Source organism: Hemitrygon akajei, chromosome 22 (assembly GCF_048418815.1).
Source record: "Hemitrygon akajei chromosome 22, sHemAka1.3, whole genome shotgun sequence".
Classification (NCBI taxonomy): Eukaryota; Metazoa; Chordata; class Chondrichthyes; order Myliobatiformes; family Dasyatidae; genus Hemitrygon; species Hemitrygon akajei.
This window is the reverse complement of record NC_133145.1, coordinates 60,810,765-60,836,909: the sequence shown is the minus strand read 5'-3', so window position 1 is coordinate 60,836,909 and position 26,145 is coordinate 60,810,765. Positions and strand designations below refer to the sequence as shown.

Here is a 26,145-nt window from a genome sequence, read left to right as displayed (position 1 = left end):
GTAAGTCACTTCTGGGCTAAAAGTAGTACATGTAGTCTTTTGAATGTAAAATACTTCTGCAAAAATATGACTAAAGAACTGTATATTCTAATACATTATCTCCAGATTTCATTAAGAAGATACAACAGGTCCCACTTCAAATGAATGATACTTTATAATTTATGGATAGTTAACAACACTATGGTCTTCAACAGCACCTTATTTTCCTAATTCTTGTATCTTTTTATATGAACAATGAATGGTAATACTACTTTTGAAACAAGGTGGATAAAGTCCCAAATTTAACCCTATGGAATGCCAAATAACAGCACTTTGAGAATTATCTGATTTCAAACATGTACAAGTTAAGCAAGCCTCTTTGCATCTTCAAGTCGGAGAGTTTTCAATAATATACCTGAATGGTTTTTCATCCCTAAAAAATATCTATCTCTGAAAATTATTAGAGACTGATGAAAATGTCAGAGAAGCAAATATACAATTTGCCACAATGAAATTTTAGTATCAATATTATCCGTATTAAAAACTTGTGGACCTACAATAAAGGAGCTCACAGGTTAACTGTGGACCAGATATGAATGAAACCGCATATTTCACAAATGAGTGAAGATTGGAATAAATACAGACAAGTCAACAGTGATTCATTATTCTTCAAAGTCAAAATAAGCTCTTGGAAACTATTAAGTGTGAGGACTGGATTTACATTTCTAATGCCCTTCCAATCAGAAAATGATTTCGTACTGATTAAGAATTCTAGAAACAATGAGATTCATGATAAAAATGAACATGAATATGATAATGGACAAGCAGATCTTACATATCCTAAAACAGATTGAGAATTGTAGCTGGAGTTTGTATGATGTACAAATGTAAAGGATTGTACATTATAACAAAAGAGTTGACTAAAAAGATTGACATATGTTCAAAGCAAATGAAGTACTCTTTGACCACCTCCTGAAACATTAATTAATAACTACTTCCCTCATCCTGTCATATATTTCTTCCTTTCAGTGGTAAGGAAGAAATATATTAAAGCATTGTAGTCAGAGCTAAGAAAGGCAAATGCAATGTTAGCACTCACTTTGAAAGGATGGGAATATAAAAGCAAGGATATATTGCTGAGGCTTTAGAAGGCATTGGTCAGACCAGACTTGGAGTATTGTGAGCAATCTTGGGCCCTTTATCTAAGAAGGGATGTGCTGGCATTAGAGATAGTCCAGAGGAGGCTCACGAGAATTATACCAGGAATGAAAGGGTTAACATATGAGGAGCATTACATGGCTCTGGGCTTGTACACGCAGGGGTTTAGAAAAATTAAGGGGGATCTAACTGAAATCTATCTAACATTGAAAGGGCTAACATAATGGATGTGGAGAGTATGTTTCATATAGTGGGGAAGTCGAGGACCAATAGAATAGGAGGCCCTTTAGAACAGAGATGAGGAGGAATTTCTTTAGCTAGAGGGTGGTGAATCTGTGGAATTCATTGCCACAGACAGTTTTAGAGGCCAAGTGATTGGATATATTTAAAGCAGAAGTTGATAGGTTCTTGATTAGTAAGAGCATCAAAGGTTATGAGAAGACAAGACATAGGGCTGAGAGGAAAATAAATCAGCCATGTTTGAATAGTGGAGCAGTCTCAAAGGCCGAATTCTGCTCCTATGTCTTAATGTCAGTCACCTAGGAGAGCTAATGTAACAAAATAAGTGTGATAATACCAGCCACCTGTGACTAATTGACAGTTGTGGGCAACAAAATAAGTAATTACTAAATTAAATCATTGGAGTTGATACTATCTACAATTGCTAATTTTAATCTTCCATTCAGCTTTCCCTAAGTTTATAGAACTTTAAACAGGACAAGGATTATGCTGCCCCTCCTCATCATCTGCTAAAATACCATGTAACACAGCTGAAAATGCAAACTTCTGTGACAAAGAAATAGTACAAATACTGCAAGGAAGGAATAACTGTCATCATAATCAATTCAACCAAACTAAACACTTTAAGAATACAGAAGAAATCAAGATCAATCAAACCAGAAATTGAATCAGAATGATGTTTATTTTCATTGAAATGTGATGTGAAATTTGTGTTGTGGAAGCAATGCAATGCAATATGTAAAAAGTTACTATAAGCTACAGTAAGAAATATCAAAGAAAAGTAGTGCAAAAAGAGAGCAAAATAGTGAGGTAAGCTCAGGGGTTCATGGGCCATGCAGAAATCTGATGGTGACCAACAGTGCAAAGCACTCTCAATGGACAGCTATGTTACGGGTACAATAAAGGACTCAAATTCCTCAATATTCACTCCAATGAAGTAAATTTATTGTTCACAACAGCTGCTAGAAGCTACATTAAAGTAATGGAATTTGTAGATTAATGGCAGAATAACAGGCTTCGACGAAGGGGAAGATTTCAAATTTTTGCTCTTATTTTTTCATTCATTCACGTTATATGGCATTTGAAAAGGCCAGCATTTAACGTTCAGCCTTAATTGTCATTTTAAGGTACATTACGTCCATACTGCTGTAAGACAAGAATCCCAGTACCTTTATCCAGTAACAATAAAGACCAGAAGACATCGGAGCAGAATTAGACCATTCAGTCCATCGAGACTGCTCACGCATTCAAACCACAGCTGGCTTACTTTTCCTCTCAATCCCATTGTCTTGCCTTCTCTTCATAACCTTTGAAGCCATTATTCATCAAAAACCTATTAACCTCTGTTTTAAATATACCAATGACTTGGCCTCCACAGCCATCTGTGGCAACGAATTTCACAGATTCACCACCATCTGGCTAAAGAAAATCTTCATCATCTATGTTCTAAGGGCATGTCCTCATATTCTGAATCTGTGCCCTCTGGTTCTAGACTCTCCCACCACTGAAAACATCCTCTCTACATCCACTCTATCATAGAATAAAGAAAAAGTGCTGTAACAACTTGGAAGAATGAATGCTAGTAGCAACTTTCCCAAGCAGATGATAGAACTCAACAGATTAAGGAACATGCAAAGAATCATATGGTGAAAATGGGTACTGATTGAACCAGTTGCTTTGTTCTCAAGAAAGTTAAGACTCTTGAATGCTGTTGTTCCAGTGAAGTCCAATGCATTCCTTGACATCCCTGATATGTCTTGCAGATGGTGTAAAATTTTTGGGTAATCAAAAAGTAAATCACTCACCACAGGATACCCACCATCTGATCTGCTCTTTGAAACATAGCATTTCTGTTACTAGTAAGGTTAAGTTTCTGATTAAAGCTGACCCTCAGGATACTGAAGGTAATACCTTAGAATCCCTCAGGCTGTAATACTAATGAATATCCTGCCATCACTAAAATCTCATCACTAGGACAGTGAGCTGCTTACTATTTACCTGAGCTGTGCATTTCATACAGTTTGATTATATTTTATTAACTTATTTGTGGTAATATGTTGTTTTATGTGCTGAGTGTGGTGTATGACTTGTGGCTGCACTGTGGTCCAGAACAATTTTGTTTCCTTTGGTTGTATATATATGTAGTCATATGACAATAAATTTGAAATTGAATTTGTCACGTCCTGAGGTACAGTAAAAATATTTTGTCTAGCATACCACTCATACCGATTATTTCATCACATAATGCCCTGAGGCAGTGCAAGGAAATATGTATTTACAGAGAAAGTGCAGTGCAAGTAGGCAATACGGTGCAAAGCCATAAAGATTCATTCTTGCTGGTATTATCACTGCCTGATATGGTGATGAGGATGCTGCTTCTCATTTATCAGCCCACATCTAAATGTTGTTATGATATTTGTGCCTCCAAGCCACAGTGTGCCACTATCCAAGAAAGTGCAGACAGAACTGGGGACTGTGAAATGACACATAAATGGCTCTGCTTCTGTATTTAGGACTGACAGCTGATCATTGATGTAGCAGATGCAGATGGTCAAGCTTTGGACAATGCCTTAAGGCTGTGATGAATGGACACCAATGGCCAGAACTGTTATCTTTTACACCAAATGTTCAAGCCAATTGAACAAAGTCATAGAGAAGTACAGCAAAGAAAAAGGCCCTTCGGCTCATCCAGTCCGAGCCAAAACTATTTAAACTGCCTGCACCAAGACCATAGCCCTCCAAGCCCCTACAATCCATGTACCTATCTAAACTTTGCTTAAATGTTGAAATTGAGCTTGCATATACCACTTCTGCTGGCAATTCGTTCCACACTCTCAAGACCAGCTGAGTGAAGAAGTTTCCTCTCATGTTCCCCTTAAACTTTTCACCCATCAAACCTCAGTGAAAAAGTCTGCTTGCATTTACCCCATCTATACCCCTCATAATTTTCTATACCTCTATCAAATCTCCTCTCAGTCTTCTACGTTATAGGGAATAAAGTCCAAACCTATTCAATCCTTCCTTATAACTCCTGGCAACACCCTTGTAAGCTCTCTCTGTACTCTTTCAACCTTATTTACATCTTTCCTGTAGGTAGGTGATCAAAACTGTACACAATACTCCAGATTAGGCCTCACCAACGTCTCATACAACATCAACATAACATCCCATCTCCTGTACTCAATACTTTGATTTATGAACACCAATGTGCTAAAAGCTTTATTTCCAACCATTTCTACCTATGACGCCACTTTCAACTAATTATGGGCCTATATCTCCAGATCCCTTTGTTCAATCACACTCCTCAGTGCCCTACCATTCACTGTGTAAGACCTACCTTGGGTGGTCCTACTGCACCTGTCTGCATTGAATTCCACTTGCCATTTTTCAGCCCATTTTTCCAGCTGATCGGGATCTCTCTGCAAGCTATGATAGCATTCATTGCTGTTCACTGCACCCCCAATCTTGGTGTCATCCTCAAATTTGCTGAGCCAGTTTAACACATTATCATCCAGATCGTTGATGTAGATGACAACCAAGAATGGACCCAGCACCAATCCCTGCTGCACTCCACTAGTCACAGACTTCTAGACAGGGAGGCAACCATCCACCATCACTCTCTGGCTTCTCCCACAAAGCCAATGTCTTATCCAATTTATCTCATCTTGGATGAACATTCTTCACCAACCTCCCTGAGAGACCTTGCAAGATCCCTTGCCGTTGTCCATGTAGAGGACATCCTACACCTTGCCTTCATCCACTTTCCTGGTTACTTCCTCAAAAAACTCTATAAGATTGGTTGGACATGACCTACCACACATGAAGCCATGCTGACTATCCTTAATCAGCCCATGTCTATACAAATACCTATTATATCCAGTCCCTTAGAATACCTTGTAATAACTTTTCCACAATTGATGTCAGACTCACCAGTCTATAATTTTCTGGTTTATGTTTTGAGCCTTTCTTAAACAACAGAACAACATTGGCTATCCTCCAACTTTCTGGTACCTCCCGGACCAAAACATTGACTGTACTCTTTTCCATAGATGCTGCTTGGCCTGCTGAATTCCTCCAGCATTTTGTGTGTGTTGCTTGGATTTCCAGCATCTGCAGATTTTCTCTTGTTTGTCATTCAACCCTGAAATCATTTTCATGAGCATACTTTATACCCTCTCTGATTTCAGCACATCCTTTCCAAGATATGGGGCCCAAAACTGCTCACAAATGAGGTCTAATGTGGGCTTTATAAATTCTCAACATTATATCCTTGCTTTTATATTCTAGTCCTCTTGATATGAATGCTAACATCGCATTTGCCTTCCTCACCACAGACTCAACCTGCAAATTAACCTTGAGGGAATCCTGCACAAGGACTCCCAAGTCCCTTTGTGTCTCAGTTTTTTTGTATTTTCTCTCCATTTAGAAAATAGTTAACCTCTTCATTCTCCTAACAAAGTGCATGACCACACACTTCCTGACACTGTATTTCATCTGCCACTTCTTTGCCCATTCTTCTAACCTGTCTAAGTGCTTCTCTACTTCCTCAGAACAACCTGCACTTCCACTTATCTCCATATTGTCTGTAAAATTTGCAACAAAGCCTTCAATTCCATCATCCAAATCATTGACAGACAGTGCAGTATTTACCCCCCACCCCCTTTGGAAGTTTTCATGTTTTATTGTTCTACAATATTGAATCACAGTGGATTAAATTTGACTTTTTAGCCACTGATCAGCAGAAGACACTTACGTGTCAAAATGAAAACAGGTCTCCACAAAGTGATCTAAATTAATTACAAATATAAAACACAAAATAATTGATTGCATATGTATTCAACCTCTTTAATAGGACACTCCAAATCATCACTGACGAAGCCCATTAGTTCTAGAAGTCACATAATTAGTTAAATGGAGATCTGTTTTTGGAGACTTGTGTACAGTCAAGGTGTTTCAATTGATGGTAGTAAAAATATTTACTACACCTGTATCTGGAAGGTCCAGTTGTTGGTCAGACAATATCTTGGCAAAAACTACACCGTGAAGACAAAAGAGCACTCTAAGCAACTCCATGAAAAGGTTATTGAAAAGCACAAGTCAGGAGATGGATAAACGAAGATATCTAAGTCACTGAATATCCCTTGGAGTACAGTTGAGTTGATCATCAAGAAATGGAAAGAATATGGCACAGCTGTAAATCTGCCTAGAGCAAGCTGTCATTAAAAACTGAGTGATGGTGCAAGAAGGGGACTAGTGAGGGAAGCCACCAAGAGACCTATGGCAATTCCTTTACAAGCTTCAGTGGTTGAGATGGGAGAGATTGCACATACAACAACTGTTGCCGGAGTGCTTCACCAGTAGTAGCTTTATGGGAGAATGGCAAAGAGAAACCCACTGTTGAAAAAAACTCACATGAAATATTGGCTAGCACTTATCAGTAGTCAGCTGGAAGAAGGTTCTATGGCCTGATGAAACCAAAATAGAACTTTTTGGCCATCAGACTAAACGCCATATTCGGTGTAAACCAAACACTGCACATCACAAGAAACACCTTCCCTACCATGAAGCACAGTGATGGCTGCATCACGCTGTAGGGATGATTCACTGCAGCAGATCCTGGAAGGCTTGTGAAGGTAGAGGGAAAAATGAATGCAGCAAAATACATGAAAATCCTGGAGGAAAACCTGATGCAAGAGAACTGCGACTTGAGAGAAGATTTGTTTTCCAGCAAGACAACGACCCAAGCATAAAGCCAAAGCTATACAGGAAAGGCTTAAAATCAACAAAGTTAATGTCCTGGAGTGGCCATGTCAGAGTCCAGACCTCAATCCAATTGAGAATCTGTGGTCGGACTTGAAAAGGGCTGTTCACTCATGATCCATGTGCAATCTGGCATACCTTGAGCAGTTTTATAAAGAAGAATGGGGAAAATGTGCAGTGTTCAGATGTGCAAAGCTGATAGAGACCTATCCACACAGACTCAAGGCTGTAATTGATGCCAAAAGTGAATCTACTAAACACTGATTTGAAGGAATGAATACTTACGCAATCAATTATTTTGTGTTGTATATTCGCAATTAATTTAGATCACCTTGTAGAGATCTAGTTTCACTTTGACACGAAAGAGTCTTTTTCTATTATTGACAGTGTCAAAAAAACGCCAAATTTAATCATCTGTGATTCAATGTTATAAAACAATAAAACACAAAAACTTCTGGGGAAGGGGGGGGTGAATATTTTTATAGGCACTGTATAGCATAAAAAGAATCGGTCCCTACACAGACCCCAGTGGTACAGCACTAGTCACCGGCAGCCAACCACATACAGCTCCCTTTATTCCCACACTTTGTCTCCTGCCAATCACCTAATGCTTTATCCATGCTAGAATTATTCCTGTTTATCTTGTTAAGCAGCCTCATGAGTGGCACCTTATCAAAGATCTTCTGAAAATCCAAGTATACAACATCAACCGGTTCCCCTTTGTCTATTCTGCTTGGTATTTCTTCAAAGAATTCCCACAGATTTGGCAGGCAAGATTTTCTCCTGAGGAATCTATGCTGACTACAGCTTATTGTATCATGTGCCTCAAAGTACCCTGAAACCTGATTGTTAATAACCAACTCCAACATCTTCCCAATCACTGAGGTCAGAGTAACTGGCCTATAGTTTATTTCTTCTGCATCCCTCCTTTCTGGAGTGACATTTGCAGTTCTTCAGTCTTCTAGAACCACTCCAGAATCTAGAGATTCTTGAAAGATCTTTATAATGCCTCCACAATCTCTTCAGCCACCTCTTTCAGAATCCAGGGGTGTACACCATCTGGTCCAGCTGACTTACCTAATTTCAGAACTTTCAATTTCCCAACAAACGTCTCTCTAGTAATGGTAACTTCACACACTTCAAGACCCTTGACACCTGGAACTTCCACCATACTGCAAGTGTCTTCTACAGTGAAGGCTGATGCAAAATACTTATTTGGTTCATTTGCCTTTTCCTTGTCCCCCCATTACTACCTCTCCAGCATAGTTTTCCAACAGTCCAATATCCACTCTCACCTCCCTTTTACAATTTATGTATCTGAAGAAACTTCTGGTATCTATTTTAATATTATTGGCTAACTTGCTTTCATATTCCATCTTTACCTTCTTAATGACTTTGTTAGTTGCTTTTCATTGAGTTTTTAAAAGCTTCCCAATCCTCTAACTCCCACTAACTACTTTGCTCCAAAGGTTTTTTTTTACTGTAACTCCAATGAGTTCTGGTTCATTGCACAACACTGAATCCAGAATAGCTGATCCCCAAGTGGGCACAATCAAGAGCTGTTTAAAAAGCCATCTCATAGGTATTCTAGAAATCCCACCCCCCACCCTGGAATCCAGCACAAACTTGGTTTTCCCAATCTCCCTGCACACTGAAATCCCCCATGACTTTTGGCATGCATTTTCTATCTCTCGTTGTAATTTTTTTGCTCTTAACATATCTGTGGAATCCGTTAGGATTCACCTCATATGCTAGAGCAACTTCATGCCTTCTTTTAGCCTGCTGATTTCTTTCTTCTGTGTTCTCTTACATTTCCTATGTTCTATACGCAATTCATTTGTTCCTGTCGGTCTACACTTGCTATATACCTCCTTTTTTCTCCTTAACCAGGGCCTCAATATCTCTTGAAAACCAAGGTTCCAAAACTTCTACCTTTTATTCCGATAGGCACATACAAATATTGTATGGAGATGGAGCTCATCAGCCTGGGAATGCAGTCCATCTAAGAGAGGGAGAACTCTGATTTCAAACCTCCGCTGCCTTGCGGCCATACCCACTCATGGGAAAGGCTTCGGGAGTAAACGCTGAGGACAAATCTGGAGCTGGAGTCCCTAGGGCAGTCCGACGTTGCTTTCAACCTCGCTCTGGTAACTCCTGCGACATCACTGGTGCCAAGCTGTATCGGCCCTTGCCCTTCCCTTGGACAACATCGGTGGCATGGAGAGGGGAGACTTGCTGCTTGGGCAACTGCCAGTCTTCAATACAACCTTGCCCAGGCCTGCACCTGGACAGACTTTCCAGGCGCAGATCCATGGTCTTGCAAGACTAACGATGCCATCCCATCCCACATACAAGCATTGTACTCTCAAACTTTCACTTTTTAAGGTTTCCCACTTACCAAGTACACTTCTGCCAGAAAACAGCCTGACCCAATCCGCATTTGCCAGACAATTTCTGACATCATCAAAATTGGTCCTTCACCAATTTTGAATCTCAACCCATGGACCAATGCCCTCCCTCCTACACGAACTCCTTAGCACATATTAAACTGTACATTCTTCCTATTTCTGGCCTCACTAGCATGTGACATGGTCAACAATTCTGAGATCACAGTTTGGATGTCCTGCCCTTTAACTTGGCACATAACTCCCCGAACTACCTTTGCAGAACCTAGACACTCTTCCCACCTATAGGGACTATGACCTCTTGGCTGTTCACCCACCCACTTAAAAATGTTAAGGACTTTATCTGAGATGTCCTGGACCCTGGCACCCAGGAGCCAATATACCACCCAGGAATCTCGTTCTTGTCCACAGAACTCCCTTTCTGTTCACCTGACTAATGAATCCTTTATCACCACAGCTTGCCTCTTCTAATAAGAATGTTTTCTCATCGATTCCTAATGTCTACAATCTTACTCAAGTTTCTTGATATCATTATCACTAAAATAAGGCCTTGAAATCAGGGCAGTAGCTGAAAGTGGCAAGTGGCATTTACATAATCTGTTCTGGAATTTAATAGCCAGTTTTAAGATACAAGTATTTAATGTAACCGGGTGACCATCGAATGCTATTCAGTATCATTAAAAGTGTACTTAGGCATTCATCCGGGTAATGCTGGAATAGGTGTCTGTGCCTTTAAGTGGAGATGGTGACGTCATTATGCATGCGCAGGATAGCAGGGAGACCAGTTTGCTTTCTGCTGCAGGAGCTGGTGGGGCTTTGGGATCAAGTTCCCCTAGAGGTGCTAGGCATGGTGAGGAAAGGTGAGCATTGATTTACAATATCCATGTGAATTCGTTTATGCTTGTTGGCGAATCAGGAATATCGATAATTTGACATGTTTTACATGTGGACACTTTAGATTTTCACGAGTAAAGGTCTCGACGCTGGATAGCGTGGCTTGCAAAGATCCTTTTCAGCCAAGCAGGTTAGTCTTCCTGTAATTTAACTACCCGGGCAATATCTTGTAAAAGTTGTGCCAAAGTGTACCTTTTGTCTAACTTTATTGTATCATGACTGATTGTGCATGTAACCGCGTAATGTGAATGTTTAGTCTCCGTTTGGAAGCTCAGCACGTGTGTACTAAAATGTAGCAGACTTCTTAGATGAGATATATTCGCTTACATTTTTCGCTGCTATGTATAAGATTCAGGGTTGGGGGATTCTAATGTTGTTTGTATTGTGTTTCTTCAGAATTGCCACTACCGTATTAGTACCGTATTAATTTCGTATTAGTACTGTATCAGTTTTGTGCAATTTTCTTTGTATTTTTATACTGCATACGCAATTGGTGGACACACAAGTGTGCGGATCAAATGTTAACCGGAGATTATAATGGCGGGGATCTGATTGTAAAGTTCGTTCGTTTTGTTTTAAGACCCTCTTCTGGCACTTAAACATCTAAAACAGATAAAGGAATTAAAACCCGAAAAAGAAGTTTTTGTCCTGCGTGTGTAATTTTCCCTGGGCCACAACATTAATTTAGAAACAGGAGAAAGCCTCAATCCTACAAACCTGCTTTGCCATCAATAAGGTCACAACTGATCTGCTGATCTGTTAGGTAAACTTCACATTCTTGTCTACCTGCAATTACCTTTCACTCCTCATGCTAAAAGAGTTCAAAAGCACTGCTTACACAAATCTGAGGAAAAGATTTTGAAAGATTTAGAAAGATACTGAGATTTTCTTCATTATAATCTACCATATACATCAAACTATTCTTTCATATTCTACTAAAATAAAGTCAATATTTCATCGGAATGCACTACCAGGGGTGATGGTGGAAGCTAACATATTAAGGACATTAAAAAGTCTCTTAGATGGGCACATAGGTGAAAGAAAAATGGAGGGCTATGGCCGGTGCAGGAAGGAAGGGTTAGATTGATCTTGGGTGGAGGTAAGATGGTGTCAAATGGCTGTCTTTTCGAGCTCATCTGTGGAAACAGCTTAAATTCTTCTCTTTAAAGTCTCTTTTTCTCTTTTCAAGGTAGTTGGGGTTCTATCGAGGTCCCTGATCTGCAACAGCAATCAATCATTGCTTTTTCATGGCAATAAGTTCCCATTCTTGAAGCTCACCGACCTACTGGCCGTTTTCCGACATTCTCCAGGCGCAGGGTGCAGCCATGTGGACAACCGATTCCAGGCCAACATCATGGGAGAAGGAACATCAGGATTTCGCGGAGGCGATGTTGCAGATGGAGGTCTTTGTAGTCAAGCAATCACACTCTCTTTCTCTCTCTTGATGGTGAGGAGAGTTTACTGCCAATTCCTGAGTTGGAGAATCTCGGAATAAAAAGTGACATGGCAGACTGTGACATTGCAATAGCGAATGTTTGTTGGTCTACCCTTTCACTGCGAAAAGGGTGACATCTCTCTGTCCCTTGTTAGTGAGTGAAAGAGCCTGTGGCATGTCAAACTGTCAGGTAAACCATAGTTTTTGTTGACTGCAGATCACAGTCTTTCTTTGGTGCTTTGCTGTTTCTTGGTGGGTGGTGGGTGCTGACGCTTTCCACTGAAATGGGTGGGGGAGGGGGGAGGTTGATGCTTTGCTGTTGATTATGTGGGGCAGGAGAGAGAGGGTTCTAACATTTTTCTGTTGTTCATTCTTTTGAGGTTCTTCTGTTTTTCATGGATGTCTGCAAAGAATAAGAATTTCAGGCTGTATACTGTATATATTCTCTGTTAGAAAATGAAACCATTTAAACCATCTGAGTAGGTTACAAAGTTGGCACAACATCATGAGCTGAAGGGCCCATGGTGTACTATACAGTACTGTTCTAACTTCAATACATGACAATTAACATTGAAATCATTCAAAGCATTAACTACATTCAGGACTGCTGATGCACATGGATATTTTAAATTTCCTGCAAGAGGAGGTAGATGATACTGGGGTTTTCATTATACCCCAAATGGAATACAATTTTTTAAAATTACTGAATTGGAAATGTAAATTTGCTATAACGAAGAAAGGCTCTAAAATATTTTTGTCCATCGGATTAAAACAGTTAATGAAAGTATCAAACAAAGGTTGTAAAATACAGATGCTCTGAGCAGGTATTCCAAAGATATAGTAATTTACACTAGCTGAACAGAAAAAAAAGGACAGAGACTTTAATGTTCAAGGTACAACAAATGAGTAAAAGAAGTTCATAAAAAATGTCAGTGTGGATAGCAGATTGACTGGTTAACAGGAAGAAGAAAGGGGTCTTTTCCGGTTCACAACTTATGTGCAGTGTGCCTCAGCTTTGAACAATTTCACTAAATGACTTGAAGGAAGGCACATATGGTATGGTTGCTGAATTTGCTGACAACAGTAAGACAGATAGAAATTCAGTCATAGTCACATTGCATGGAAACATGTTCTTCAGCCCATCTTTTCCATGCTAGATGTGTAATGGGCTTGTCCCATGTGCCTGCATTTGATCTATAGATTTCTAAATCTCTTCTATCAATGCACTTATCTGCAGAGCTTTTAAATATTGCTTATGTGTCTGCCTAGATCAACCACTATTTCTTACAACTCATTCCAAATATGCACCACACGTTGTGTGAGGAAGCTCCCTCTGATGTCCCTTTTAAATCTCTCACCTTGATCTTAAACCTATGCCTCTTGTTTTTACCACCTACTCCCTCGGTAAACGACTGGACTTTCACCCTGTCTTTGCTCCTCAGGATCTTTTTTAAAATAATTTTTTTGAGATACAGCATGGTAACAGGCCCTTCTGCCCCGAGCCCATGTGACCAATTAACCTACTAACCCATATGTCTTCTGACTGTTGGAGCAAGCCAGAGCATTTGGAGGAAACCCATGCACTCAGGGAGAACATACAAACTCCATACAAACAGCGGTGGAACTAAACCCTTGTTGCTGGCACTGTAATAGTGTTATGCAAACAGCTACGCTACCATGCCACCCTTTAAATACCTCTATTAGGTTACCCCTCAATATCCTATGTTTCATGGAACAGTTTATGAAATCTTTCCTTGAAACTCTGGCCCTAAGTTCAGGTAACATTATGGTAAATCTTTTCATCATTCATGAAATTATCAAAAGGATATAGAGAAATTGGAAAAGAGTACAGTTGACGTTTCGGGGCAAGTCCCTTCAGCAGGAACCTGCTGAAAATGTTGACTGTACTCTTTTCCATAGATGCTGCTGTGTTGCCCTTAAGGCATTTGTTTAGCTTTATTACATTTTCGCTTTAGTAATTTGTTTGTAACTATTTTCTAGTTAAAGTTAAGGTTGTTGAAAGTAAGCTCATTGTCTGTGATGTATCATGGCATGCGATGACGTCACACCCAGTTTTGCCGCGTGTTGTGGGTAAATACCGGTTTGGAGAAACGGGAAGGCAGGGGGGCTTGAGTGTGCAGGATCAGCGCAAGAAAAGTTTCATTCTACGCACTAAGAAACATCATAGAAGCTACGCCGTAAGTTCATAAGACAATCGATATGTTGGAGTAAAAATGTTAACACTGATTCTGTTAAAAGTAATGACGGTTGATAAAATTTATTTTCTTGTGCTATTGAAAGCGTTGCTGGATAGTTTGTGTTGAAGTGTATTTAAAGTTGTTGATGGCGTAGGTAGATTCTGACTGTATGTTGTACTTTAATGTAATATAGCTTGTTGTAGTTTTACTTTTACAAGTGTTTATGATGTAAATGTGATGCCAAAAAGGAAACAAATACTGTATATATTTTGTATTGTTTTAACAACAGTTTTCATCATACGTTAATGTGGAAGAGTGAACAGTAAACGGTTAATCTTACTGCGATGGTGCCTCATTGACTACAGTTTAACTTGGTGTTTCGTTCAGAGTTTCTACACCTGCACGAGAACACTGTAGTGAAAAGGTGGCATTACCAGGTGTTTCGACAAATGGTATGATGGCCACACGATCAAGCATCAAGTCGTTGCCATCCAGAGCCAGGAGCAGTAGGGCATCAGCAAACAAGGCTGTCCTTGCAAGAGCTAAAGCAGAAACCGCCAAGGTGCGAGTGTCATACGCTGAACAGGAAGCAAAACTGAAAATGGAAAGGGCTGCCAGAGAAAGGGAAGAGGCTACCAGAGAAGCCGAAAAACAGTTGGCAAAGGTAAGGATAGAAACAGAGTTAGAAGTGCTGATGCTACGCCGAGAAGCCGATGCTGCCATGGTGGAAGCAGAAATATTAGAAAGCGCTGAAGAAATGTACGTTCTAGATGAAGTAAAATCTACTTCAGAAAGGACCAGATTGGAACACACTAGCAAATACTTCCGATCTCAAATGGACCTGAAGATTCATTCTTCCTCTCCATACCTATTTGCTAACGTCCCATTTCATGAGGAAAACAATTTACGCTTGCAACCTTGCGACAAACTCAAGAATGAAAGGGTTGACGACAAATACTTCTCGACACCAAACTTACCAGATTTGGCGAGAGAAGAGGCAAAGGCTGAATTCAGAACAGCAAATCCCATAACGAACATACACGCTCAATCATATATATGCCCGCCGACATATTCCCCCAGCCAGCGTGCCATTTGCAGTTGAACCCATGGCACAGTATTTAGCACGACGAGATCTCGTCACTTCAGGACTATACCAGTTTGACGAAAAGCCTGAAAATTACCGAGCATGGTACTCTTCATTTGCCAATGCAACCGGTGGAGTCCAGCTCACAGCAACCCAAGAGCTGGATCTTATGACAAAATGGCTGGGAAAAGAATCATGTGAACAGGTGAGATGCATACGTTCAGTGTACATCAACATCCCCAAGCTAGCCTTACGCAAAGCATGGGAGAGACTTTGGGAGTGCTATGCGGCCCCTGAAATTATTGAAACGGCACTATTTCGACGGCTGGAAAATTTTCCTAGGGTGTCAGCCAAGGACCACACTAAATTAAGAGAACTCGGAGATTTACTCATGGAGATTGAAGGCACTAAAGAAGACAGCTATTTAACTGGCCTGTCATATCTAGATACTTCATACGGAATTGCACCAATCGTGAATAAACTTCCATTTGGGCTGCAGGAGAGGTGGATGTCTGTTGGCTCAGAGTACAAGGAAGAGAACGGCGGTCGATTCCCTCCCTTTAAGTATTTCACTGGGTTTGTGGGCAAGGAAGCGAAGAAGCGAAACAACCCTAGCTTCATGAGTCAAGGTAGTAGTACAATTCACACCAAGCCAGTCAAATCCACTTTGAATAATTTTAACATGAATAAACCTGTCTCAGTGCGTAAAACTGAAGTCTCCACAACTAACAATGATCCTAGCAAGAATTGTCCATTGTACAACAAACCCTACCTCCTCAAAAAATGCAGAACGTTTAAAATAAACCCTTTGACGAGAGAATGGCCCTTCTCAAGGAGAAAAAAATGTTTTAAATGCTGTTCCTCCACCTCTCACCTCGCTAGAGAGTGTAGTCCCCCGTGAAGTGCTCGGAATGCAACAGCACTAATCAAGAAGAGGCCATGCATCCCGGCCCGTTACCACAAACTGACAAAGCTCCTTCACCCTCACAAGAGGACGGTGGGGAGGGAGAGGATCACCCCAATACAACTGTTGTCAGCTCGAGCTGCACAGAAGTTTGCGGTCAAGGTCAGTCAAGTCGTTCTTGCTCAAAGATCTGCTTCACTACGGTATACCCTAAGGCAGCCAAAGACAAGGCCATCAAAGCCTATGTAATTCTGGACAACCAGAGCAATCGCTCACTAGTCAGACCAGAGTTCTTTGACCTGTTCAACGTAGAGAGTATTCAGTTCCCATACTACCTTAGAACTTGCTCAGGCAGCGTAGAAACATATAGAAGGAAGGCAGAAGGCTTCCAGCTTGAGTCGCTGGATGGTAAAGTTGTCATCTGTCTCCGTCCGCTCTTGGATTGCAATGAAATCTTGAATAATCGCACCGAGATTCCGATGCCAAGTGCAGTGCTACACCAGCCGCATCACCACCACATTGCTAAGCACATCCCAGAACTGGATCCAAAAGCAGAAATACTCCTGCTACTCAGAAGAGACATTCTCAGGGTGCACAAGGTCTGGCAGCAGGTCAATGGACCACACGATGCCCCCTTTGCCCAACGCCTGGATCTGGGCTGGGTGGTGATAGGAGAGGTGTACCCTGGCAATGTACACAAACCGACAGTTAATACGCTCAAGACCAACGTGCTAGAGAGTGGCCGCCATTCAATTTTTCAACCCTGCACAAGCTTTATGTGTATCAAGGTAGCACGACAAGGCTTTAACAAGGGTAGTAAAGTAACTGAGAAGACACTGGGACAGTCAGTCTTCTCTCAAACTGAGCATGATAATAAACTTGCTCCACCAGCATATAAAACTCAAACGAGCGAGACATTTGAGCTGATCGAACCCGAAAGAGACTTGGAAATTTGGCCGCAAATACAAACCGGTGTCACCTACCTAGAAGAATCAATACCTACCACTGAATGCTTTCAGCGATTCTCCACTGCGTTCCTCATTCACATGGTCAGATCCCACAAGCGCTCATCCCAAAATAGTAAATGCAAGGGATGGCACAAATGTGACTTACCTCGCTCTGCGGACGAATTGGCCCAGGCAAAGGATGTCATCCTTAAAGCAACTCAAAGAGCAGGTTTTGCTAAGGAGTTTTCGGCCCTCCAAGCTAATAAACCAATACCAAAGGACAGCCCTTTGAGGAAACTCAACCCAATCCTGAAGAACGATCTCATTTGTATTGGAGGCTGGTTAATACACTCTCACCTTTCAGCTGCAGAAAAGAGCCCAGTAATCCTGCCCAAAGACAGCCACATGTCCTTACTACTCACGCGCCATCACCATGAACAGGTAAAGCATCAAGGCCGTCACCTGACGGAGGGAGCAATCAGGGCAGCGGGACTATGGATCTTGGGAGGCAAAATACTGATCAATTCAGTATTTCACAGATGTGTAACCTGCCGGAAAGCTGGAAGTTCAACGTATGGCAGACCTCCCACCAGAATGCCTCAATGCCTGCCCTCCTTTTACGTATGTAGGGCTCGATGTATTTGGTCCCTGGACTATCACCACTAGACGCACCAGAGGAGGACAAGCAGAGAGCAAACAGTGGGCCATCATGTTCAGCTGCATGAGTTTGACAGCGGTGCACATTGAGGTAATCGAATCTTTAGATACATCCAGCTGCACTAATGTTCTCAGGAGCTTCTCTGCACTAAGAGAAGTTAAGGTCTGATTGCGGCACGAACTTTGTTGGAGCGTCCAAGGAGCTCGGGATGGAGAAAACAGTGCAAAGGTACCTCAGTGAGCAGGGATGCAACTGGGAATTCAACACACCACACACCTCTCACATGGGAGGCTCTTGGGAGTGGATGATTGGCATTGCCAGAAGGATCCTTGATTCAATGTTTTTGCAGCAACGCACCCGACTGACCCATGAAGTCACAGCCATTATTAATGCGTGACCACTCCTACCTGTGTCTTCTGACCTGGAAAGCCCCTTCATACTCTCGCCATCAATGCTCCTTACGCAGAAGGAAGGAGATCCCCCTCCACCTGGGGACTTCTCAGATAAGGACTTGTACACAAAGCAATGGAGACAGGTTCAGGCTCTCGCAAATCAGTTCTGGTCCCGTTGGAGCCATGAATATCTACCTTTGTTGCAACACAGACAAAAGTGGACAGAACCTCGCAGGAATCTTCATGTTGGAGATTTAGTCCTGCTCAGGGACAAGCAGACCGCCCGCAACTGCTGGCCAATGGCCAGATTCACTGCCACATGCCCTGGTAGGGATGGACATGTCAGGAAGGTTGAGTTGAAAACTTCTGACCAAGGTGATGTGAAAACTTACCAAAGGCCAGTTGCAGAAGTCGTTCCACTTCTACCTAAGGACTGATTTAGAGACTAAAGTTTTGTATTATGTTCATAGTGACCTTACAAAGGTCAGGCAGGGAGTGTGTTGCCCTTAAGGCATTTGTTTAGCTTTATTACATATTCGCTTTAGTAATTGTTTGTAACTATTTTCAAGTTAAAGTTAAGGTTGTTGAAAGTAAATTCATTGTTTGTGATGTATTGCGGCATGCGATGACATCACACCCGGTCTCGCCGCGTGTTGTGGGTAAATACCAGTTTGGAGAAACGGGAAGGCGGGGGGCTTGAGTGTGCAGGGTCAGTGCAAGAAAAGTTTCATTCTACGCACTAAGAAACATCATAGAAGCAACACCATAAGTTCATAAGACAATCGATATGCTGGAGTAAAAATGTTTACGCTGACTCTGTTAAAAGTAATGACGGTTGATAATGTTTATTTTCTTGTGCTATTGAAAGCGTTGCTGGATAGTTTGTGTTGAAGTGTATTTAAAGCTGTTGATAGCATAGGTAGATTCTGACTGTACGTTGTACTTTAATGTAATATAGTTTGTTGTAGTTTTACTTTTACAAGTGTTTATGATGTAAATGTGATGCCAAGAAGGAAACAAATACTGTATATATTTTGTATTGTTTTAACAACAGTTTTCACCATACGTTAATGTGGAAGAGTGAACAGTAAACGGTTAATCTTACTGCGATCTTGCCTCATTGACTACGGTTTAACTCGGTGTTTAGTTCAGAGTTTCTACACCTGCATGAGAACACTACAGCTGCCTTCTGGCCTGCTCAATTTCTCCAGCATTTTGTGTGTGTTGTTTGGATTTCCAGCATCTGCAGATTTTCCTTTGTTTCTGACAGAGAAATTGGATTAGGTATCTCCATTGTAGCACAGGGCAAATAACATCCAGCTTTTCAGTAACTGTTGTCATTCTACACATTTTTGTTCAGATTTATTTTATTTAGAGATAAAGCATGGAACAGACTTTCTGGCCCTTCAAGCCATGCCACCCAGCAACCCACCAATTTAACCCTAGCTTAATCATGGGACAATTTATAATCACCAATTAATCTAACAACTGATACATCTTTGGATTGTGGGAGGAAGCCAGAGCACCTGGAGGAAACCCACGCACACACAGGAAGGAACATGGAGAGAAGGAAGATCTTGATGGTAAATACTCCACCTTAAGACTGACAAAACAATGACCTGGCAGAACCTGACCAAAGAAATCAGTCTCTTGGCTTCACAGTTCGGGAAGCAACAAGGCATGCGACTTTTGAAGAGGATCGAGTTTCCTCCCTTCCTCTTCCAAGGTTGACAACGTTTGTTAAGATATGGTTCCATGGGTGTTTGCCGTCTACCAGAACTCACAAAAGCACAGCGGAAGAGAATAAAAAGAACAAGGGAAATAGTTTAAAAACATATACACATACTATCATGAGCATTTATAATTTTTTTTGCTCACAGAATAATGAAAGCCTGGGACAGACACATCTGTCCTCTAATCAGAGTTCAATTGCCATTCTAAACCACAAAAACAAAGCTCAAGCTGTTCCCTGCTATCCTTTGAACCCTTTGAACGTTCCGACTTGAGATTATGCTTCCTGGTATTTGTTTGTATTTTTGTACAGACACACAATTTCATTTAGTTGCTTGCTCTTTAAACTGCTTTTCTGGCAAAGCAGATTAATTCTTTATGACAGATAACGGAGAATAACTAATTTTCATCTCACCGCTGATTGCCAGGATTTGCTGTAGCTGGCAGTCTCTGATTTTTAAATACTGCCCCCATGTTACTTAATTAGGTGGATATTTTTAAATCCTTACTGGGTTTCATGGAATATTTTTAAGACAATCATGATATTTTTGCATAAAAACTAAACATGGAATTATAAAATTTGCAAAAAGTTCTTAATTTTCTTATGTACTTTCACAACAGCTGTAGCCTTCTATGTCTCTGTTTTCCAGTAAATTTCCCAGAGCAGTTCAGTGGTGCAGCTGTTTGTGGTGTCTCCTTCACTGACTACTGAAATCACTTTGAAGTTCGTAGAGACCAATACCAATCTACTTGCTCTCATGCAAAGCCACAACTAAAGGATATGGGCTGACTGTATTCCCTTTGATCTGTTTATTACTAATATTGTATTCTCAATTGAGTTAGTCACTGAACTGCAAAGCTATTGTGTGGCTACTGGCTATTCTATTTATGTGACAAACCAGAAATCTTTCAGAGTTCCGAGAATTAAAGAGTATTTTAACTCTTTATATGATTACTTAAGTTTGCAGTCCTGAAGATAATGTTAATGAAATTGAAGCAAAAATAACTCAAAATATAAGTATTAATTTTACTGAACTCCAAATCTGAAATGTGTTTGCAAGTGCTTGTTTTAATCATCAAAATCCATATTTAGGAGCTTAACATAAAAGCCAAGAGTTGGTAGAGCTGAAACTCCAACTGCATCCTCCATGCTTCAACTACACCCTCTGTAGGTGAGTTGCCTGACAAGCAAAAATACTTGATCCTAGAAAAACTAAGGAAGGGGAAACTTAAAAAGATAGGGAACAATCCTTTCGGAATGAGACACATAAACAAATAATTATCAGTGAGACCCAATGTACCTTACCAAGTGCACAGCCAGTTCAATAAAGTAAGTTAGTAGAAAGTCACAAATGGGAACATGACAATGGCTAGAGACTAATACAGCAAAAAATAATATGAATGAGCATTAGTCAAGTTCAACAAACCTAGCCAAACTAGGTCATTTATGGCATAACAAACAAACTGCTGGAGGAATTCAGCAGGTCAGACAGCATCTATGGAAATGAATGAACAGTCAATGTTTTGAGCAAAGACCCTTCATCAAGATTCAGGTGTCCTCCAGCATTTTGCATGTTTTCCCTTAGATTTCCAGCATCTGCAGATGTTCTCATGCTTGGAGTTTACGGTATACCAGGTAAAACTACATTATAATTCTGCGGATAGTTTCAGAGTCCATATCATACAGAGGAATTAAATCAGAATCAGGTTTACTATCACCGGGATGTGACATGTAACTTAGCAGCAGCAGTTCAATGCAATACATAATCTAGCAGAGAAAATGATAATAATAATAATAATAATAATAATAATAATAATAATAATAATAATAAATAACCAAGTAAATCAATTACGTATAAGCATTAAAGGGGGTACAAAATTGCATTGCAATTACACCAGATCTGAAAAGTTGTATCCAATCAGAAAATTTAACAGACAGGGTCACTTCAGAAGAGAGAAAAACTGAGGGGTGATCTGATAATGTCTACCAAGACTGCAAGAGATTTTCATAGATAAGCATGGAGAAGCTGCTCCCACATGCAGGAAAGTCCATAATTAGGAGCTATAAATCTTATAGATAGTTAAAACCCAACAGAGAATTTAAGAGAAATTCCTTTGATGAGAGCACGAGTCTCACTAGTCCAGCTGAGTCAACCAGCATGGATGTATTAAGGGATCATTGGACAATTCATGAGAGAGAACCCATCAGATATAATGATGGATTGAAAGTAAAGAACGGTGGAAGTAACACAAAACAAGCATGAACCAAGTGACCTGTTCTTATATTGTAAATGTTGCATTATGTAATATAAAAACACAAAAGCAAACAAACAGAACATACCCCAAGATTCCAGCTGTTCAATCTTGCTTCAAAATCACTGTCATCAGAAGATGTTACTGTTCTGGACTCAGAAACCACCTGGGAACACAATCCAAATAAGTTTTGCATTAAATTTCCAAGCAGCAACTTGGGTTTCAGAGTGAGGAATGAAATAGATCCCTCCAAATACTTTCTACAGAAAAGATTCAAAAAATAACTGATGAAAATAGCAAAGGCCTGAGCTAAAAGTTTGAAATTCTGGCACCAATTTGAGCAGAGTATTTTTCCACCACTGTCCACACCAGTGGGGATCCTCTCAACAATCCAAGATGTGACCTTGAAAGCATAACGAAACAGTGAATATTATTTAAAGAACAATCCTTTCCACTTGGTTGACAGTTATTGTACAACTGCAATGTATCATATTATTAGCAGCAATTTTTTCATAAGAATCTTCATTTCTTTGAAGTAAATCTGACAAATATCAATTCAGTAATAGAGTAGCACACTTAAAACTTATTATAATTTAATTAGATCATGGTCAATCTACTCATCAATTTTATTTATTAATCTTTGACCAAATTCCTTGCTATATTATTTAACAACCGATATCATGCTTATCCCTGGACGGTTCAAAAGAGCCTCTGCAGCCACAAGCACTGAAGAGCAAGAGTTAAGAAATGTAAGCTCTTGAAGAAAGATGTAATAGTGCGGGAGAGGGTACAGAAGAGATTCACTAGTACAATGCCTGTGATAGAGCATATCAGCTACTAGGAGAGACAGGAGGTCTGTTTTCCCTGGAATGGAGGAGATTAAGGCTTAACAACCTTGGGATATATAAAATTAAGAGCAATATAAATAGGGTAAACTGCAGTAAACTTTTCCCCATATCAGAAATTGATAAAACTAGTGGACCTAAATTTAGGGTAAGGAACAAGTCGTAATCTTGAAATTATGACCCTAGAAGTCCATCTTTTCACTTCCTGCCTTACTCCCTAAATTCTTTCTGCAGGACTTCAACCTTCTTTCTATCCATGTCATTAGTACTAACAGGAACTACAAACTCCCACTATTCTCCCTTCCCCCATTCAAAACATTCTGTACTCACTCTAGACATCCCTGACCCTAGCACTAAGGAGGCAACAGACTATTTGGGCACCACCTAACTGCAATAAAGGCCAAATAGTTTCTGCAATGACCTTACGAGAAAGACAAACTCTAATGAGTAGTATTGCTCAAACTGAAAGAGTTCCCTTAAAGAACCATTATAATATCTCAGCCTTCGATGAAGTGTGTGTACGCATGCGTGTATATTTAGCAATCCTTTCTCCAGTCAGCCATTTGGTTTTAATCACTTTTACTTAAAATGTCTTTAATTATTTCCATTGTTATAGGTCAACTATTTTAGTTTAATACTTAAACAGTGCTGAAGAATATGGAAGAATACATAAACACATGAGGCAAAGAGTGAGAATAAAGGGATTCTTTTCTGATTTGCATCTGGTGACTGGGGGTCTGTGTTGGGACCGCTTCTTTCATGTTGTATGTCAATGATCTGAAGGACAGAATTGATGGCTTTGTGGTCAAGTTTGCAGATGATACGAAGATACCTGTAGGGGCAGGTAGTGAAGAGGAAGTAGAGAGGCTACAGAAGGACTTAAACGGATTAGGAGAATGGGCAAAGAAATGGCAGATGAAAGACAGTGTCAGGAAGTGTATGGTCATGCACTTGGTAGAAGAAATGAAAGGATTGACTATTTTCTAAACCATATAACAATTACAGCACAGAAACAGGCCATCTCGGCCCTTCTAGTCCGTGCCGACGCTTACACTCACCTAGTCCCAGTGGCCCGCACTCAGCCCATAACCCTTCATTCCTTTCCTGTCCACATACCTATCCAATTTTACTTTAAATGACAATACCAAACCTGCCTCTACCACTTCTACTGGAACGGAGAGAAAATACAAAAAAAGGAGAAGCAAAGGGACTTGGAAGCCCTTGTGAAAGATTCCCTAAAGGTACATTTGTAGGTAGAGTCTGTAGTGAGGAAAGCAAATGTAATGTTAGAATTCATTTCAAGACGAATAGAATATAAAAGCAAGGATGTAATGTAGAGACTTTATAACGCACCGGTGAGGCCACACTTGGAGTATTATGAGCAGGTTTGGACCCCTTATCTAAGAAAAGATGTGCTGACATGAGGAGCATTTGATAGCTCTGGTCTTGTACTCATCAGAATTCAGAAGAATGAAGGGGGGATCTCATTGAAACCTATCGAATGTTGAAAGGCCTTAATAGGTTGTGGAGAGGATGTTTCCTATGTTGGAGGAATCTAAGACAAGAGGACTTAGCCTCATATTAGAGTCATAGAGTCACAGAAAAGCACAGCACAGATACAGGCCCTTCGGGCCATCTAGTCCATGCCAAAATCATTGACCTGCACCAGGACAGCAGTGCTCCATACCTCTGTACCTATCCAAAATTCAATTCAATGTTGAAATCGACCTCACATGCACCATTTGTGCTGGCAGCTCAGTCAACACTCCCATGACCCTCTGAGTGAAAAAGTTTTGCCTTATGGTCTCCTTAAACTTTAGAGGGACATCCACTTAGCATGGAGGTGAGTAGGGATTTCTTTAGTCAGAGAGTGGTAAATCTGTAGAATTCGATGCTACAGGTATCTGTCAAGGCCATATCGTTGGGTATATTTAAGGCAGATGTTGATAGAATTTTGATTTTGATAGAGGCATGAAGGGATATGGGAAGAAGGGAGGAGATTGAGGCCGAGAGGGAAATGGATCAGCCATGATGAAATAGCAGAGCAGACTCAATTGGCTAAATGGCCTAATTCTGCTCCTGTGTCTTATGGTCTTACCAAACACAGCAAAATGAAGTTGTTATGGAAAATTTGAATGAAAACATGTCAATAAAGGGCTTATACCCAAAGAAAAACATTACAACCCCATGGGTGTCATTAATAAATTCAGACAGGAATAGTACACAACCAAGAAAGCACAGAAGAGAAATGAAGAACAATAAGGGAAATAGGGACACTCAAAGCAAACATCTGAAAAGAAACTTGGTATATAAATGAAATAAAACAATCCAACAAAAAAATTAAGACCAAAAGGGAAGAAATCTCAACCCACAAGTTTGGCAAAATGTTAGATCCAACCAACCACTTCAGAAGGGCTCCAAAGCTGTGTAGATTTAGCAGTTTCCCAATCAATAGCCAACATGGTAGTCCATAAATTTACTTACGTGAACACAACCTCCTTTCAATCCTGAGCAGTGGATTAAAGTTAAAGTCTGGTTAGCAAAGTGAAACTCTACACTGTTGTGAATCTCATGAGTAGAACTGTATCAAGCATTTCAACCTAGATTAAAAACAAACCTTCATGCTGGCCGTCCAATTTACAGTACTGCATGATGAATGCTAATTGTTTTTATCAGAATCAGGTTTATTATCACCAGCATGTGTCATGAAAATTGTTATCTTAGCAGCAGCAGCAGATCAATGCAATACAAGGTAATATAGAAAGAAAAATAATAAATCAATCAATTGCTATAAGTATATATATGTATATTGAATAGATTAAAAATAGTGCAAATGCAGAAATATATATAAAAAATGAGGTAATGTTCATGGTTTCAATGCCCATATAGGAATCGGATGGCAGAGAGGAATAAGCTGTTCCTGAATCACTGGGTGTGCCTTCATGCTTCTCCACCTCCTTCCTGATGGTAACAATGAGAAGAGAGTATGCCTTGGGTAATAGGGGTCTTTAATACTGGACTTCATCTTTCTGAGGCACTGCTCCTTGAAGGTGTCTTGGATACTCTAGAGGCTAGTACCCAAAATGGAGCTGACTAATTTTATAACTTCTTTCAGTTTGTGCAGTAGCCTTCCCATATGAGCCAGTGATGCAGCCTGTCAGAATGTTCCCCATGGTACATAGAGCATAGAACAGTACAGCACAAGAACAAGCCCATCGGCCCACATCATGCCGAGCAAAATAAATTAGAAATCAAATGGCCA

The 26,145-nt window shown here is 40.4% G+C and overlaps 1 protein-coding gene across 2 annotated transcripts in view; it reads right to left on the bottom strand.

The window, feature by feature from the left end:
- The window catches only part of cep112 (centrosomal protein 112), a 531,702-nt gene that overhangs the window by 396,757 nt on the left and 108,800 nt on the right, over positions 1-26,145 (bottom strand). For both annotated transcript variants that reach the window (XM_073026401.1, XM_073026402.1), the window contains exon 6: positions 22,127-22,204. In XM_073026401.1, coding sequence (XP_072882502.1) covers positions 22,127-22,204 — 78 coding nt within the window. The remainder of the gene's footprint in view (positions 1-22,126; positions 22,205-26,145) is intronic.